Raw genomic sequence first — 18,361 nt, 5'->3', positions numbered from 1 at the left:
CCTGCATCTTAGGTATGGGCTGCAGGCAGTAACTTCCCTCCAAAGAGTACAGTATAGAAAGGGATCTGAAACGGTAGTAACTCAAGAGTGAAGAGACCTGACAAGCCTGGCACCTGGAAGTCAGGCGACTTGGGCTGACATCAACACCAACAGTGAGAAGTCACACGGACAGCAGAAGCCCTTGTATTTGGTCCTGGTACAGCCTGATGGCAGATACCCTTCTACGATGTGACGAGAATGGCACTTTACCTCTGTGGCCTTCTTCCCAAAACACTTCACCCCATTTTAATACCATAAGGGGCATTCTACAGTATATCTAGCAAGTACTCCTCAAAACTGACAAGGTCATCAAAAACAAGGAGTCTGAGAAACTGTCACCAATAACCAGGGAGCCTAAGAAGACATGACAACTAAATGCAAGGTACGTGGTGTGCTGGGCGGCACCCTGGGAAACTGGGGGATCTGAACAAAGTATGGGCTCCAGTTAATGAAGTATTTGTGCTGGTTCACTATTTGTGACCAGTGTGCAGCATCAAGGGAGAAGGTCAGTAACAGGGCAGACGGGGTGTGGAGAATATAGGAACTCTTCATACTTTCTTTGCAATAGATCTGTGAATCTAAAACTGCTCCTAAAATGGAAAGTTCTTTTTTCTCTGATAAATAGCCCTATTCCTCCCTCCGCCCCCCCCCCCCCCAAAAGCTCTGCTAAGGAGAATGATTTTATTGCTCTGGGTGAAAGCTGCCACCTCTCTAGTCCAGGGTGGCTCATCCAGAGAGCTGACACGCTTCGGCCTGGCAGCAATGTTTAAAGTTCATGCCACAGTTTGGGAGGTCTCTGGTATACGGTTTAACAGAATCTGTGACTACCACCTCATAGAATTCAGTAATAACCTATCATTGAAACTTTGCAAGATGATGAAATATAGTTTAGAAAATACTTTGAAAACAAAGTTAAGTGAAACCACAGAGGGTTGAAGAGAAGAGAGACCCAGGCAGGACACAGCGCCGTGCAGGGCGAGGGGACAGGCGTCACTCTGAGTACTGGGGCACTGTCCCGCCCACTCTCCATGCAACTATGGCATGTGTGCCTCTCCTTTTCTAGTAGAAACATTTCTAACCCGTGCTTTTGGCCTCGTGATTGTGGAATCTCAGCTTCCCAACCAGGGTTTGAACGCATGGTTCCCCACAGTGGAAACTCAAAGTCCTAACCACTGAACACCAGGGAAGTCCCCGGGGGATTTTTTCAATCCCTTATAAGTCATAATTTGAAATCAAACCAGCAAGCTGAAAACTGCCTGTCAGCCCTTAAATAAGTGTATGACTTCCAGGTGAGCACTCATGAACCAGAGGAGCCGGGTGCACAGGACACGTGCTCACTGGGAAGATCACAGGCTAGGAGACACTGGGCATGCAGCTGAAAGGCTAACACGCTGTGGACTCCCGCCCCGATCTCTCAGAGCTCCGGGACCGGGCAGGGCGGGGCGGCCCCACCTTCCGCTTCAGCGTGGGCTTGGTGAGCACCGGGGGTGAGCTGGACCGGGGGCTCTCGGGCTCCCCGTCCTCCTCGCTGCTCTCGCTGCAGCCCCGCAGCGCGGGGCGGTCCCCGTCAGCGTAGCGGCCTTCACAGTAGCGACCCTCGCTGTAGCGACGGGGCAGCCGGTCGTGGGCGTCGGGCAGCCCGCACTTCAGCGGCTCAGGGCTCTTCTTCGGCGGGCCTCGCCAGAGCTCGAGCCCCTCGCCGGGTCTCCTCTTGGGCCCATCCGGCTTCCCGTCCTGGCTCGGCTGCTCCTGGGAGGCTGCCGACGGCTCCTCGCTCTCCATGTACTGCTCTTGGGAAGGTTCTGACTTTTCCTCACAGTCTCCGTACTGCTCCTGGGGGGCTGACGTCTCCTCCAAGAGCAGTTTCGGGTCCTTATCGCCAAAGCGTTCCTGGGTTTTTCTGTTCTTCCTCCCCCAGCGGCCTCGCCGAGACGGCTGACTGTTGGCAGGAAGACTGTCACGGGGAAGGACCTGTTTGCTCAATCGAGTGGTACTAGCTGGTGTCACAACTTCTGGTTTCTTTTCACTTTCTACTGAAGTGTAAGAATCCTGTTCTTTGTTCTCGCGAGATGCAGACTTCCCCACCTGATTTTAGGAAATAAAACCATGCTGGTTAATTTTCAGTCTTATTTGGTTATATCTCCTATTCTGGCCTTTTAAATGTTGGGGTAAGAAAACAGAGCTTCAAAGATGACATTATTTAATACTTAACATAAATATCTCTCGTGTGATATGCAATGTTTTAAAAGCTGTATGGGTGGGTAAAATCCATACCCATTATGTGAAATATTATTATATCCCCGTTTTACAAATGAGGTAACTGAGGCACAGAAAGTGTAAGTAACCTGCCCCAGGCCATGCAATAGCAAATGAAGAAGCTGGGATGTAAACCCAGTCTGATCCAAGAGCCAGTACTCTTAACCACTATGCAAACAATAAACAAAGTGACTAATATTTTCCTTAAGTGTTAGTCACTCAGTTGTGCCCGACTCTTTGTGACCCCATAGACTGCAGCCTATCAGGCTCCTCTGTCCATGAGATTTTCCAGGCAAGGATACTGGAGTGGGTTGCCATTTCCTTCTCCAGGGGATCTTCCCAACCCAGGGATTGAAGCCAGGTCTCCTGCACTGCAGGCAGATTCTTTACCTAGTGAGCTACAAGGGAAGCCTTGTATTATTTTCCTTATAATCTAATAAATGTTAAATGACACAGTTCATGAAATTTATCAGAAATTTATAAACAGAGAGGAGACAAACTCTGGGGCATGGGCAAGAGAAAGAGGATGATCAAAAAATGAAAGAAAATTTCTGGAAAGATTTTGACTTATTTTATTCTGAATACTTAATTTTACTTGGAAAATTACACTAAACAGGGGGCATTGAAACTATTTCTATCAAAAGAGAACACAGAATTTTAAAGGATGAAAGCACTGCTTTAAAAAAAAAAAAGGACAGAGAACAGTATGCATCACATGAAGAAAAATGTTGAAAATGACGTAGGACCTTCACTAACCCTTTAATGGCAAAAGACACTGAGCCACTTAGTGCTCTATTAGAAAATATGCACTGCTTACATTATTTCCTTAATGTTTTAAGGAAAATGAATCTTCATTTTAAACAACGGTCAGATTTAAATTTAATTCAGATTCCTCAATTTCTATACAGCTTCAAACTTAGCTGCTTATAGGCACTCTTGATAAATACTCATAACTAACACAATATAACAAATTTGAAGGTTTCCTAATGATATAAGGCTTGAAAATATACAAATAAGTAAACAAACCCAGTCTTCCTGCAATTTCTATCACTGAAATAAACTTGGAAATTCTACTGTGAGTTTATAGTACTGGTTTCAGATCCCATTATATGTAAATCACAAACACGCCTGAAAACCAACACGCGCTCTTCCGTTACCAACACCGGGGACCACCCGTGCCCTTACACTTGGCTCCAATTCTTCCTGGCTCTGACGCTCTTCCGGCTCTCTCTCCTCCTCGTCCTCTTCCTCCTCCTCCTCTTCTTCCTCCTCCTCCTCCTCCTCCTCTGAGACAACAGAATTGGAGACTATGACAGGAGTCCAGCGCAAACACTCGGGATCTACATCTACAGGCCGCAGATTCAGCTGAAGCTTTGCCATGTGATCCTGGATAAGCTTTTCCCGGCGGATAATCACAAATCTGAAACCAGAGAAAAGTTTATAGCAATCAACGACGCACCAGGAGTACCAAACAATGAATATGGAGCTACACTCCCAGAAAGCCCTAGAAATGAGAGATAAATGCTTCAAAAAAGCCTGCCTGGAAAGACACCACCGAGATGGCTCAGAAACACGAAGCTGGATAAAGACTTCACACTCAACTAGAACGATGGAAGCGGTTGTTTCAGTCACTTCCTGGCTCACACTTTCCACCTCTGAAATTTCTGCTATTCTCTTGCATTCTGTCTTTTATTCTCCATCGTTCTGGCCCAAATGCCTTCTTTCTTTGTGACCTTTTCTCCATCACACTAAACAGGTAAGCTGTCTTTCCTCTGACCTGTAGCTCATCCTGTGCCATCTGTACGGAAATTAATCAAAGGTGTATTTTAGTTGATACTATTTCTGCAGCTGTTACTTGTATGGTGAAGGTACTCCCAATAAGTAACAGATTCAGTAGCTTAGGTCCGAAAGTTAGACAGAAGACCAGAAAAAATGTTTTTTAAAAAATGATCACTAGTATAAAATATATAAAGGAAATGAAGTCTCAGGATCACCAAGTACACCACTTTCATCAGTTCATGCACTTTAACTGATAATCTGGCTGCCCGATCCAAACACCTCTACCCAATCACCTTCCAAAGGTGATACAAAGGGATGTGACACTCACTGGTCACTCCGGAAGTCCAGCATTCGCAGGTGGTGCAGTGTGGAAGTGATGTCCTGAGGGCAGATTCCAGTCAACTTACTCAACTTCTTAATGCTGATTTGCTTATCATTTTGGTGATAAAGGCACTCCAATATTACACTTTTCCAGTAAGCCATGTAGGAAAGGCGACCTAGATCGGATAATGGTTTCTCTGGAGACCCTGCTTGGCCTTCACGCTTTGATAACAAATAACCTAAAGAAACCCCCAAATCACAAATATGTCAGACAGCCTAAAAGATAGCAGTTTACAAAAATAACAAGCCCTTCTTTCATAATCAATCCAGGTATTATAGGCTATAATTTCAGAGGCTAATTCCTTCAAGAACAAAATTACAAAATTACTTGAAAACAAATTTGCAAGAAGATTACACAATTTATACACTCTGGACATCGAATTAGTATTACTTTGTCTACAGTTAATATAAATCAGAATGTTAGAATATTCAAGCTGTTAAAAATCAGGACTTCATATTAACAGGCTGCACAGATAAGATCAAGGCAAGAACGCTTTTTGCCCATGGATGGAGGAGCCTGGTGGGCTGCATTCCATGGGGTCGCTACGAGTCAGTCGCGACTGAGTGACTTCACTTTCACTTTCACGCAATGGAGAAGGAAATGGCAACCCACTCCAGTGTTCTTGCCTGGAGAATCCCAGGGACGGCAGAGCCTGGTGGGCTGCTGTCTATGGGGTCGCACAGAGTTGGACACGACTGAAGCGACTTAGCAGCAGCAGCAGCATGATGGGGGAAACCATCCTTGCATGTTTTACTTGGGCCACTAGATGGCAACAGAACTATTTGATTGCACAATATAAGACTGCCTTCAGTTTTTACATAATCCTATTAAGACTGTGGTTCTATGAGGGACCTATATGATGATTTCTCACTTCAGTGGAAACGCTCCTCACAATCACCCATCACCCTAATTCAGGATAAGCAAGAACGGCAGCTGCCAGCATCACTGTGTGGTGCTATCACTCTGTCTTCTTGTCTAATGCATGGAGCAGGAAAAGACAGGAATAAACTCTAAGGGAAAGTATCAAAAATGGAGATGGCAGAAAAAGGTAGCGTTTTGTCATCAAAGAAAATATCCATCTAAGAATGGTAAAGTGGGAAAATACATTACATCAGGAACAGTTTTAAAATAAAAACAAATACTATAATCATATAGACTGTTGTTTGTATAGCTCCAAAAAAAAAATGACTGAAAATATTCTTCCCAACTCTGCTACTTAATGGCATAACACATCCGATCACGAGTCCTATTTCAAAACAATATACTGATACTAAAGGAAACTGTTTTATCCTCTACTACTAGTTGGAAGAAAAAAACAGGAAAATGTAAAAAATAACCACATATGGTGTTTATATTGTGTCACATATTGGCACATATTTCCAATTAAATATGGTTAGGGACACAGTCCAGAGAAGGCAATCGCACCCCACTCCAGTGTTCTTGCCAGGAGAATCCCAGGGACGGGGGAGCCTGGTGGGCTGCAGTCCATGGAGTCGCTAGGAGTCGGACATGACTGAGTGACTTCACTTTATTTTTTCACTTTCATGCATTGGAGAAGGAAATGGCAACCCACTCCAGTGTTCTTGCCTGGAGAATCCCAGGGATAGGGGAGCCTGGTGGGCTGCCGTCTATGGGGTCGCAGAGTCAAGACACGACTGAAGCGACTTAGCAGCAGCAGCAGCAGGGACACAGTCTAAGGCTAAGTAGAATAAGGTTCACTAGTCCATGTGAGAGAATTAACACTAGAAATGTAACCATCTGATATTTAGAAGAACTGCCTCTCAGAGTCCTTTTAACCATTACTTCTGAAAGTATTCCTTTAACTATTACTATTTTGAGCAAATATCTGAGGGAAATATTTAGAAGAACTGCCTCTCAGAGTCCTTTTAACCATTACTTCTGAAAGTATTCCTTTAAATATTACTATTTTGAGCGAATACCTGAGGGAAAATATTCCCTCAAATACCACTATTTCATAATCAATAGAAGAAGGCATGTGTGTTCAGTCGTGTCTGACTCTTTGCGACCACTTGGACTGTAGCCAGCCAGGCTCCTCTGTCCACAGAATTTTCTAGGCAATAATACTGGAGTGGGTTACCATTTCCTTCTCCAGCAATCAATAAAAAATTTACCTCAAATACGCATTTACTTTCAAAGCAAGATTATCAATGTATAAAACAAAACGCAAGTTCCACATGACCTTTTTAGAACAGTTAGCTTTCAATTTTTAACTCAAATTACATTATCTACCCTATCATTTACTTCTATCATTTTTAAAGGTGCATCGCATATTTTGAATCACTAGGTAGAGCCTGTAACTAAACCGTGCTGCACACATTTCTCAGATAACTGGGTAAGAAAAATAGGGCAGGTGCTGCACTTCTTTATTAGTGCTAATTTAAGTAGTTCTACAAAGCTTTTTCATATTGTGAGACAGAATTATTGCATAAAATAAAACTAAGTTCCACTGTAAATTAATAGCTGCAAATTAAAACTATTTGCTATAAATCACATAGAAACTCATATCTAATATGAGCAATTTAAAAATACTTCACGTCCAACCAAAAGAAAGTCCACAAGAAGATACAATGAGCAGTTACGTTACTATAATCCTTACTGAAATCGATGAGAAACCTCCCATAGCCCTTGCGTTGGTACTGGGGAAGAATCATTATACAGGAAACGTTATATTTCTGTTGACAGTGCTTTTCCTGGTAGAGAAAACAAAAGACTAGTTTTAAAACAACAGGCTGGTAAGACTAAACACTAATGTTAATTTTTAAGAAACAAAGATTAACAGTCAAAACCACAGCCCTGGTCCTTTGGGATTAGCAATTCACATCAAGAAAAAAATACCCCTCCGAGAGGGGGAGGACAGTGTTAAGCCCCTGGCACTCCCCACAAAGCAACCATCCCCAGGGAAAAACATAAACCGAAGTGACGCCACCCAACACCACCTGCAACTCGAAAACAGTATTTCAGCGCCTGAGATGAGCAGAGGAATCCCAGTCCTGACCCATCTGCAAAGCTACAAACGCCGCTGTCAATGTGGCCCCTAGAAGTGGGACAGTTCATCACCGACTTCCAAGTTCCTTTTATTGTAGCTCCTGCTTTGGCGCTACATACGGTGGATATAAATACACCTCTATAAATCAAAGCAATATATTTTAAATTATACTTAACTATTGAAACGGCCTACTAACAACTAGGGCTTTTCACTTAACTATTTTTATACAGTTAGATTTTATCATGGGCTTTCTTAAATAAAACTGCATCTTTTATGTTGTCTGACAACAGAAGAAACTTTTTTTTCTCTCCAAGAGAATGGAAAATTGAAGGAGAGAAAGTATCCTTTAATAAAAAATGGCTTCTTAAAAATTCTTACTTCTATGCCTAAAATTCAAATTGGGAAGAGAAGATTTAAACAGAAGAAGAACTCAGGTAATGACTGTTTATTTCACAAGTTCTACCTATCATCACCATGGGAGTAGAAGCCATGGCAAAGCTTTCCCTCTGGGGTGTGAGCAGCAGTTTTATGCTCCCAGCAGAGAACAGCCTGCTGAACGTTACTACGCGCTGCTGGCACCCGCTAAGTCTCAGCGGCCCTCCTGCTTGCCCTTCCAGAAAGCGACAGGGCACCAGGAAGGGCTGCGCCCTGTGCCGCCCCCTAGTGACAACCAGAAGCTGCTTCGTATTTCCATATGAACTCAAGACAAACGTCAGCTGCTGTACTTACTTTAGAAAAGTAGCCAACAAGGTGGCAGCCCTTGACATCATTCTGGGTTAGAACATAAAAAAGAAATGGCTCCACGTCATAATAGAGTGTTTTGTGGTCAAGAAACAACTTTGCCAAGAGACACAGGTTCTGACAATAAATGGTACTCACATTCCCATCAACCTAGAGGAAAAAACAGACAAAACGGTCAGCGAGGTGTCTCTTTAATTCTAGAATAACACACGTCAGCAAGGAGTGCCTGTGAGTACCCACAGTCCAGCCCAGGAGGAGCTGGCAACTCTCAGAACAGAATGGATCTGGAAGCTATCCCTTGAAATGGCAGAGTACAGTGTCTGCTACTTTAAGACAACTAAATACACAAAACACTGCACTTCAACAAAGCACAAAAAAAGGCTCGACAAGGAGGTGACGGCCATCTTCAAAACAGCATTTGCTTTTATAAAAAGACTGACTACAGGAATCCTTCAGATGGCAGGCTGATCTGATGCAGTTTTTAAAGTATTTAATTCAACAAAAGATCTAAATGTAACCTCTTCTAAAATACATCTGTTAAGCAAAACAAAGTAAAACAACAGTTTAACTTGTGCCAGCAGCCAGAAGCAATGTAATCAGACTGCCAAAATGAGGTTTCCCCCTAAATAAAGCTCCTTGAGGGATTATTATCTTTTGTCAAAAGCAAGGAGCAGGTTCCCTGGGCGGCAACCTGGCAAGTGAGGTATTTCGTGGGCTCTGGTTGGCCAGGATCAGGAGCGCGAGGCTGTATGCTCCCAGCACCCCCCCTGCAGTGCGTGGTCCTCTATGACCCCTTACGTCAGATCCAAAGACACTGACATTTTAAGACTGCAACTTCTGGAAACTCTGTGGCAGTCCAGAGGTTAGCACTCTACTTTCACTGCTGAGCGTCTGGGGTTCAACCAGGTTGGGGAACTAAGATCCCAGAAGCCACACTGTGTGGCCACACACAAAAAAAAGACTGCCACTTCTTTAGCAATTTAATGTACAAAACACCTTTTCCCTCCCTGAAAGGTCAAGAGCTCCTCTATTCCTCACCTAAAATAAAAGCTCTGGGAAGATTAAGAAAGTGAGAGATGGAGCAGATCCTGACAACCTGAAAGTCTATCATCATCGGAATTAACAGAACTGAGCACATGATACGTACTCAGTTAGTAGCTGGGCAATCAGACCAGAACTGAGATCAAGAAATTAAAAACCACTATTAACAACACAGAATCACAGATGTAGCCTAAGTCAAACAATCACGATGAAGTCAGGAAATATTACTAGGATTTACTACAGCTATTACATATATACCTCTACACAATATTCCTTTAAACAGAGCAGTAGAAATCTGTTAAGTGCCACGTTTCATGGAGTCTAAGACACAATCTTATCACATCTATACAAAAGTAAAATCTGTTGGCATTAAAAAATCAAATGGAGTCATATATATATATATATCATAATTTGCAGTATTTTTACCTGAGTGGAACATAAAATATGTTACAACTGATGTCTTTGATTCAATGAAATACAAAATAGTTTATTCAGAGACCAAGTTTGTGAACTAGTACCACTTAGACTGACCTAATTCTGATTCTCCCCTATAGAGCTGAACTACTGACTCCATAGTGAGTGAACAATAGTAAAACATTTCCAAAACAAATCAAGCTGTGCAATCGGATAAAGCATGGTGGGGGGGGGGGCGCTGTATTTCAAACGGATAGGAAGACAACTACTAAACATCTTCTACTTTACCTCAAAAACAGAAATGTTATTCTTTCTATAAATCTCATTAGCAGGAGGATGGAACCAACCACACTTCTTCATATGCTGCTGCAGAATAGTTCTACTTTTCATATATTTTAGACAGAATTCACAGAGATATAACTTAGGCAGCCTGTAAAAAAAATAATTACACAAACTTTATGTAAGACTTTAAACTTCCACTCTTATTCTTTCTCATTACTACCCAGGTAAAAAGGTAAGGAATGTATCATTATCCCCCATTAATCAAATTTTTAAAAAAGGAAACACAAAAATCAAAGATAAAACTAATCTGGATAATAGGATCCAACTAATCGATAGCAAGAGGGCAGGGGTGGGAAATCAATTCACACAATCCAGGGATCTTCCTAGTAAACTAATCTTGGTCGTCTTTTAAAGTTACCCACCAGACAGCCATGAAAATCTCACCTTCTCTCCTCCTTGATAATCTCCAATAAGTAGAAGTAAAGTCTACCTTGGGAACACACCAGTAAGTGAAGATTTTGTTAAGCTGTATATTCTTTCTTCCTTTATTAGATCATTCACTCATTAATTTCAGAAAATGAACACGTACTGAACACTATCAGGCCCTGTGTCAGGTATACCAGGTACAGAGGCTGAGTATGATGGACATATAATGGGGACTGTAAAAGCCGATTTTGTACATATTTTTAAGTATAAAATTGTAATACAGAAAACATTTTTTCAAGTTAGGACATGCTACACTACCTCCCTCCTTCTGCTCCAAAATTCTGGCTTTCTCTCCAGTCAAATATGACATTAAATCCTGCACCTCAAAGGTCTATTTGCAATGACTGAAATAAAATTTCTAATTATTTCTTCATCTATATTGTTATTTTTTATATAATAATTTATATTTATTCAATACACTTGCTTTTTAGCAGTAGGACTTCTCCCTTACACAGTCTCTGTGATAAGGAGCCAGGCAATAAAGTGGTTGTGTGTGCACGTGTGCTCAACCATGTCTGACTCTTTGCGACCTGATGGCCACAGCTCACCAGGCTCCTCTGTCCATGGGGCTATCCTGGGAAGAATACTGGAGTGGGCTGCCACTTCCTCCTCCAGGGGATCTTCCCAACTCAGGGATCTAACCCGAGTCTCCTGCCTCTCCTGCAATGCAGACGGATTCTTCACCACTGAAAAAGCCACCGAAGGAACATAACCTAAACGCCAGTGGCTTCTGTAAGTATTTAGTCTGGACTGAGAAGACTGCATGGCTCTCTCTGATAAACACATATCCCATGTATCCTCAGCACAGAGGCTCCTCTATACCCTGAACTGTGTCCAAAACTGGTAAGCATGCTAAGATCTGATACTATAACAAAAACTGTACATATAAAAATACTGGATGATACAATGACAAGAAATATAATCCAAATATATCTTCTCTCATATAAATACGTACTGAGGCTTGAAGGAAATTGAAAAAAAACCACCTCTGTTTATATATTTTGGGTATTAATCCCTTATTGATCATAGCATTTGCAACAAGCATTTTCTCCCATTCAGGAGGCTGTCTTTTCATTTTGTCAATGGTTTCCTTTGCAGTACAAAAGTTTTTAAGTTTAATTAGGCTCCATTTACTTTTGCTTTTGTTCCCTTTGCTTTAGGAGACAGATTAAAAAAAAAAAAAAAAAAAAACAAACCTGCTCCAATTTATATCAAAGAGTATTCCAGCTATATTTTCTTTTAGGAATTTTATGGTTTCAGGTCTTATCTTGAGGACTTTAAACCATCCTGAGTTTATTTTTTACATGATTTAAGAAAACTGTCTAGTTTCATTCTGTTACATGTAACCGTCCAATCGTCCCAATATCATTTACTGAAGAATCTGACTTTTTCCCACTGTACATTCTTGCTTTCTCCATCATAGACTGACCATTAAGAGGCGGGTTTATTTCTGGGCTATTATGTTTCATTGATCTCTGTGTGTGTGTGTGTTTATGCCAGGACCACACTTTTTTGATTACTGTAGCTTTGTAATACAGTCTGAAGTCAACCCTCCAACTCTGTTTTACTTTCTCAAGATTGCTTTGGCCATTCGGGGTCTTTTGCATTTCTATACAAATTAAAAAATTTTTGTCCTAGTTCTATGAAAAATGCCCTGAGTAATTTGACAGGAATTGCACATAATGAGTAGACTGCTTTGCATGGTATTTGTCATTTTTAACAGTAAGTTTTCCAATCTATAAACATAATCTATCTTTCCATTTGTCTATGTCATCTTCAGTTTCTTTCATCAATGTCTTAGTCTTCTGAGTACAGGTCTTTCACCTCCTTAGGCAGTTTGCCCCCAGGTATCTCACTCTTTCCGCTGCACTGGTAAATGAGGCCATTTCCTTACCTTCTGCCAGTTCACTGTCAGTGCACAGAAATGCAACCGATTTCTGCATATTAATTCTGTATCCTGCCAACTTTACCAAATTCATCAGTGAGCTCCAAACGTTTTTTGTGGCTTCTTTAGGACTTTTCTATGTATAGTGTCATATTATCTGCAAACGGTGACAATTTTACTTTTTCCTTTCCAATCTGGATTCTTTATTTCTTTTTCTTGTCTGACTGTGGTAGCTAGGACTTCCAACCTATGTTGAATTAAAGTGGTCTTGTTCCTTGTCTTGTTCCTGACCTGAGACGAAATTCTTTCAGCTTTTCACAACTGAGTATGCAATTAGCTGTGGGCTTATCATACGTGCCTTTATTATGTGTGTTCTCTCTGTGCTCACTTTCTGGAGAGTTTTTATCAAATGAATGCTGAATGTTGTCAAAAGCTTTCCGTGCATCTACTGAGATGGTCACACTATTTTTAGTGTGACCTTCAATTTGTTAATTCTGTTCTTCAGTGTGTGCTATCACACTGATTGATTTGCAGATATTGAAGAATCTTTGAATCCCCATGATAAATCTCACCTGACTATTATTTATAATCATTGCTTATGATCATTGTAATACATTGTTGCATTTAATACATTATTGCATTGGTTTGGTAGTATTTTGTTAAGGATTTTTGTATCTATGTTCATCAGTGATACTGGCCTATAATTTTCTTTTCTTGTGGTATCTTTATCTTGCTTTGGAATCAAGGAGATGCTTGCCTCACAGAATGAGTTCGGGAGCACTATTTCCTCTGCAATTTTTGGAATAGTTTGAGAAAAGACAGGCGCTACCACTTCACTAAATGTCTGGTAGAATTCACCTATGAAGCCATCTGGTCTTGAAGCTTTGTCTGCTGATAGTTGTCCTAGCACTGATCCCATGTCATTACTGGTAATTGGTCTTTTCACATCTTCTATTTCTTCCTGCTCCAGCCTTGGAAGATTGTTCATTTCTAGGAACTTCTCCATTTCTTCTAGGTTGTCCATTTGATTGACATACAGCTATTTGTCATAGTCTCTTATGATCCTTTGTATTTTAAAAGCCTCTGACTTTATTAAAATCGAGACTACTGGGATGACACTGTAAGTCTAATGGGAATCATTCAATACAACTCTAGAAAAGATCAAATATCTCTTCTAGTAATAGTACAAATGGCTGCAGTTCTCTCATTGAAAAAATATATCAAATAGGAAAAACATCAGATCACATGAAATGAAGTGCAGTTACTGAAACCAGGAACACTCCCCGACCTAAAGAACACTGCTGAGTACTGCTTTCTGCCATCTTCTCTTTGACAGCACCTAGGCCTGGACTATCGAGGAGGCATATGGTCACTCTGACTAGCTGCATCATGGGGGTACAGCCCCCACACTTGACATTTATTTTGAAGTCACCCATTACACGGATACCACAATCTCTGAAGTCAGGACTGGGCTACAGCTGTATTGGTTCCCTTACTTCTATGATAATGCAAATATTCTTCCTATTGTGGCTTTAGAACTTTGCCCAAGATAGCAGCAGTTTGTGCGGCTTTTATAATATGTCAATAGTAAAATTTTAATACAATAGAAATCACACCAAATACTCCTTAAGTCAAAGATTATGGTACAAGCCATCTGAGAGATCTGATCTGAGAGCAATCTAGTTATCAATGCTACATGGAGTAGTCATGTCCAGTGGCTAAAAGTTATAGCTATATGGTAAGAGAAAAGTGGGATTAAATCCTGGTTCTCCCACTTATAAACTGTGTGGTCTTGAATATGTTTGCTGGGCCCTGGCCTGTAAAAACAAAGATAGCAATATCCACCTCACAGAATTATTCCAGAGATGTTTAGTCACTGAGTAAGCTCAGTGAATGGTAACTATGGCTATTATTTATGATTAATACTATGAGTATTTTTATTCTCCTTTCACCCATTTTATTTCATCATTTAATGGTCATTCAAAGACTTAGAGGATGCTGTTCCTTAGTAATTGGGGTTGTACATAATCTAAGCATCAAGTCAAGTCAGGAACAGGATCAAAAGGTAGAGCAAGGTTCCCAAACTACTCAAATATGTGAGAATCTGCCTTTTTGGGATCTTATCTTAATACGAACTTGTAGCAAAGAGGTTATTAAGAAGCTAAGGCCCTAAGCAGCTCAGGAGCAGAGAACATTCCGTGACCACAGTTCCTCTTGCCTTCAGCCTATTTGTGTCACGTCCTTACAGGCAGAGTCGGGCCCTCTATGGACCCATCTGCCATGTGTGAGCATCACATCGCCCTGCGGGGGAAACCTCAGGTTAAAAACTCTGCTTTATATTCTTCAACGTCTGAGACTTAATCATACTGCTCCAAATGAAGCTGCTTCATTGCTGTTGTTTCATTTTGTTTTTTAAAAATCATGGACGCAAGACTACTTAACATATACCACACACACAAATATCTGAATATTATAGGACATAATACATAATCCCACTTCCCAAATAATTTTTCCTTTTACGATCTCTTCTTTGTTTTTGCTCCAACTGTCCTACTCTGCATGCTTTAGGACTCGGAAATTTTTTAAAGTGTTTAGAACTTTTATTAATAAGATAATAATTGAGAAGTAATTTAGCAGAGAATAGTCATTAACAAAGTAAAAATATAGGTTTATTATTTAGAAAACACATGATCTCTAAACATTATAGTCAACTCAAGTTTAAAGAACTCAGAAGTGAAACAAGTCTAAACTCAATAAAACATGTTTTTTTGAAAATGAATTAAGAAAATTAAGACTATATAGATAGAAAAAATAATTACTAAAAAACGTATAAATTACACAATATTATCAGCTATTTTCAGGGAACCCTTCACAATGGTGACTAATGAAAAGTACAGAAAACGTCTAAAATTCTACTTAGATGTATGTTACAGTTCTTCTTCTACTGCTGCTTTCTGTTACAATTTCTATTAAACTTCTTAGGTTATTTATTTTTCTGCTGGTAATGTTTATTCTTTCACTGGTAACTAACTCCCTCAAACTTGATTAAGAAGTCAAATTCTAGGGACAAACTCATCAGAGCAAAATGCAACATTTTTAATCAGACTTAGTATCTTAAAATTGACAGCCTCATTCTCATCTTCTCTGTCTCTGCTCCTGACTAAATGAGCTCCTCCCCTCCTCCCGCCCTGGAGAGGAAGAGAGCAGGTGCCTGGAGCTCCACTCCCTGCGTGGCAGCCGCTGGGCAGGGACGCACAGGCTGAACAGGCTTTCTGTTCCAGGCGGGGCACTCTTGTGATCTACACAGCTGGGAAAGAGCTCACTTAAAATGGTAATGATTTATTTTAAACCTCATGATGAAATTAATTCTTCAACTTTGCTGTTCTTGATTATACAATACCCTGGGCTAGCCATAACTCCTGAGGAAGACACTGCACTACACACCTGTGTTCTGTAGGTAGTTGAGGAATTTCCTTCCCTCCTTTAACATATATACATAATATATAATGTTTTTAACAAACTCAGATTGTTATTCTTCCATGAAATAAATATAATATTGCCTTAAAGGTCTAACACAGAGTTTGGAGGTAACTGATCCTACAATAAATGGCTCTCAGCTACTGTGTTTCATAAGCTTGTATGTCAGATTCCTGGGGTTTTGCTTTCTCCCCCTGTCTCTCTGTCACTGAGGTCTGGGTCTCACTCCTACTTTTCTAATCTGCTTAGATTTGTAAGCCAGACTAAAGAATTAATGACTGCTGTACTTCAAATGCTAAGCCAGTGTTTAATTTTTTGACTGAATCTTATTTTTCAACTCTTTTAATTTCAACCCTAAAAGAAAAAAATAACTGACGTTACTGACCACTCACCATATTTAAGTGATTTACATGATTCTATTCATTTAATGTTCACAATAAACCTCCTGAGGTCAGAACTATTATTATCTCTGTTTCACAGATGAGGAAACTGAAGTACCAAGTAGCTAGGTAATTTCTAAGGTTACATAGCTTATAAATGTCAGAGTTGAGTCAAGAAACAAATCTGGCTTCACTAAGCTCACTACGTTATCCTAAAAAGCTGGTGACTGATCCGTTTTTATATCTAGAAACCCAAGCCATTTATATATAATTTTATACCATTTGGCTAATTATTTCTGGGAAAACAATTTACTAAGTTTGTTAAATTATAAAAATTAAAATAAAAGGCTACTCAGTAAAACTTTATTTATAGTTAAGTATAAGAATTTCTCTTTAAAAGAAGTTTTTGGTGTGAGATATGAAGGCCAATTTCTCATAAAGAAAAAATGTTCCCCTTTCATTCTGACCATGTGTCAGATTTCCGATCTTAAGTAATAGTTTTTGGATAGGTTACAGAAAAAAAAATTATAAAGCCAACTGAGACTAAGTGGCTGCCAAAGTATGCTGCTATTATGGACACTTAAAGCCTACCAGTTTTCTTGAATGTAAAGAGATGAACTGGACTACAGTAATGTCTCCAAGATCACTTCTAGTGCTGGAGTTCTAGCAATCTAAGAACAAAAGGTAAATGGCCTCTCAAAACATACCTTGAGTATTCTTGAGGATATGGAGAGGAGTACCAGGTATGAATTTCATACTTCCCAAATTCAATAACAGAGGGACAGCGGACTTGTGGATCAGGAGGACCAGTCACTCCAACTTTCTGTGCAGTGAGAAAATACATTGATTACATAAGTTAGCTACATTAAAAACACTAAGAGTGGGGTGAGAAAATACATTGGTTATATAAGTTAGCTACATTAAAAATAATAAGATAGGTAACAAACAAAACAAAAAAACCGTCTGAATCAAAGTGTCCTGTTCTCAGGATTCCACAAGGAATTAGAAAAGCCAGGAACAAGCTAATGAGTTTTGAAATAAACTGTCTTATTCTTTAAAACGAGCAACGAAATGAAAACTAAATATGCTAATAAATCTCCTAGAACCAAATGCAGCTGGTGACACTACAGTTTCCATATTTAACACTGTGAACATCCTCAACTAAGCTCCTTCCTTAATGACCAGTAGTTAAAGAGACACCGCGGCACGGGGGATTCGGAGTCAGGGATGGGGAGGAGGGCCTGCCGCCCACAGGCTGAGATCAGACATGCAGCACCCCAACTGACAGCAGCAGCAACGACCTACTCAACCCGGGCGTGCCACAGAACGCAAGCATCCTCTAGTCTGCAAAAGCAGGGACTAAGAGCAACACGAAAATAATACACCAAAACAAGTAAGACTCTTCAGTCCGTTGTACACTTCTCCTAAAATTTCCTTCCTAGTAGCTTTTCACAGGGGAATTTGATTTGCCCTGCGCCCAATGGAACAAGATTCGTATACGCATATAGGCATACCTCATACTGTGGATTCGGCTCCAGACCACAGGAACAAAGAATCACAATAAAGCATGGTACACAAATTTTTGGTTTCCCAGTACATATAAAAATTATGTTTACACTCTGGTCTATTAAGTTTGCAATAGCATTATATCTTAAAAAAAAAAAAAAAAGGACATGCCTTAATTTAAAAATATTTTATTACTGAAAAATGCCAAACATTATTTGAGCCTTTAGCAAGTCCCATAACAGAGCATCAGAACAAATACAATTAATAATGAAAAAGTTTGAAATATTGCAAAAATTACCAAAATGTGACACAGAGACATGAAATGAACAAATAATGTTCTTAGAAAAATGGTGCTTGCTGATACACTTGCTCAACTTGGAGTTGCCACAAATTTCAATTTGTAAAAAACATTATCTGTGAAGCACAATAAAGTGAAGAGCAATAAAAGAAGGTATGTCCCTGTGTGTATTATATATATACCATATAATACATAACCATGTATAATTATCATGGATATTCTACAAACATGAATTAACGTTTTTAAAAATGGAGCTAGAATTAGGCCTAATCAAACACAAGTATTAATAACTCTTAAAAGGAACAACCAAAATTATCCTTCACCATTTTATGCTTTAAAAACCACTGAGAGATTACCAAAAGTCCCTTGCTGGAGTGCAGGACAAACA

At 40.1% G+C, this 18,361-nt stretch overlaps 1 protein-coding gene across 5 annotated transcripts in view; it reads right to left on the bottom strand.

Annotated features, from left to right (window-relative positions):
* The window catches only part of KAT6A (lysine acetyltransferase 6A), a 108,680-nt gene that overhangs the window by 9,222 nt on the left and 81,097 nt on the right, over positions 1-18,361 (bottom strand). For 4 of the 5 annotated variants that reach the window (XM_055567008.1, XM_055567009.1, XM_055567011.1 and 1 more), the window contains 7 exons: positions 16,877-16,992; positions 9,948-10,089; positions 8,193-8,354; positions 7,074-7,167; positions 4,403-4,634; positions 3,481-3,715; positions 1,492-2,124 (listed from right to left, as the gene is read on the bottom strand). In XM_055567008.1, the coding sequence (XP_055422983.1) occupies positions 1,492-2,124; positions 3,481-3,715; positions 4,403-4,634; positions 7,074-7,167; positions 8,193-8,354; positions 9,948-10,089; positions 16,877-16,992 (1,614 nt within the window). The remainder of the gene's footprint in view (positions 1-1,491; positions 2,125-3,480; positions 3,716-4,402; positions 4,635-7,073; positions 7,168-8,192; positions 8,355-9,947; positions 10,090-16,876; positions 16,993-18,361) is intronic. The other variant, XM_055567010.1, reaches the window with a different exon arrangement.

The sequence above is a fragment of the Bubalus kerabau genome, chromosome 2 (assembly GCF_029407905.1).
Source record: "Bubalus kerabau isolate K-KA32 ecotype Philippines breed swamp buffalo chromosome 2, PCC_UOA_SB_1v2, whole genome shotgun sequence".
In the NCBI taxonomy this organism is placed as follows: Eukaryota; Metazoa; Chordata; class Mammalia; order Artiodactyla; family Bovidae; genus Bubalus; species Bubalus kerabau.
Note: the sequence above shows the minus strand (reverse complement) of the source record. Positions and strands in the feature narration are given on the sequence as shown.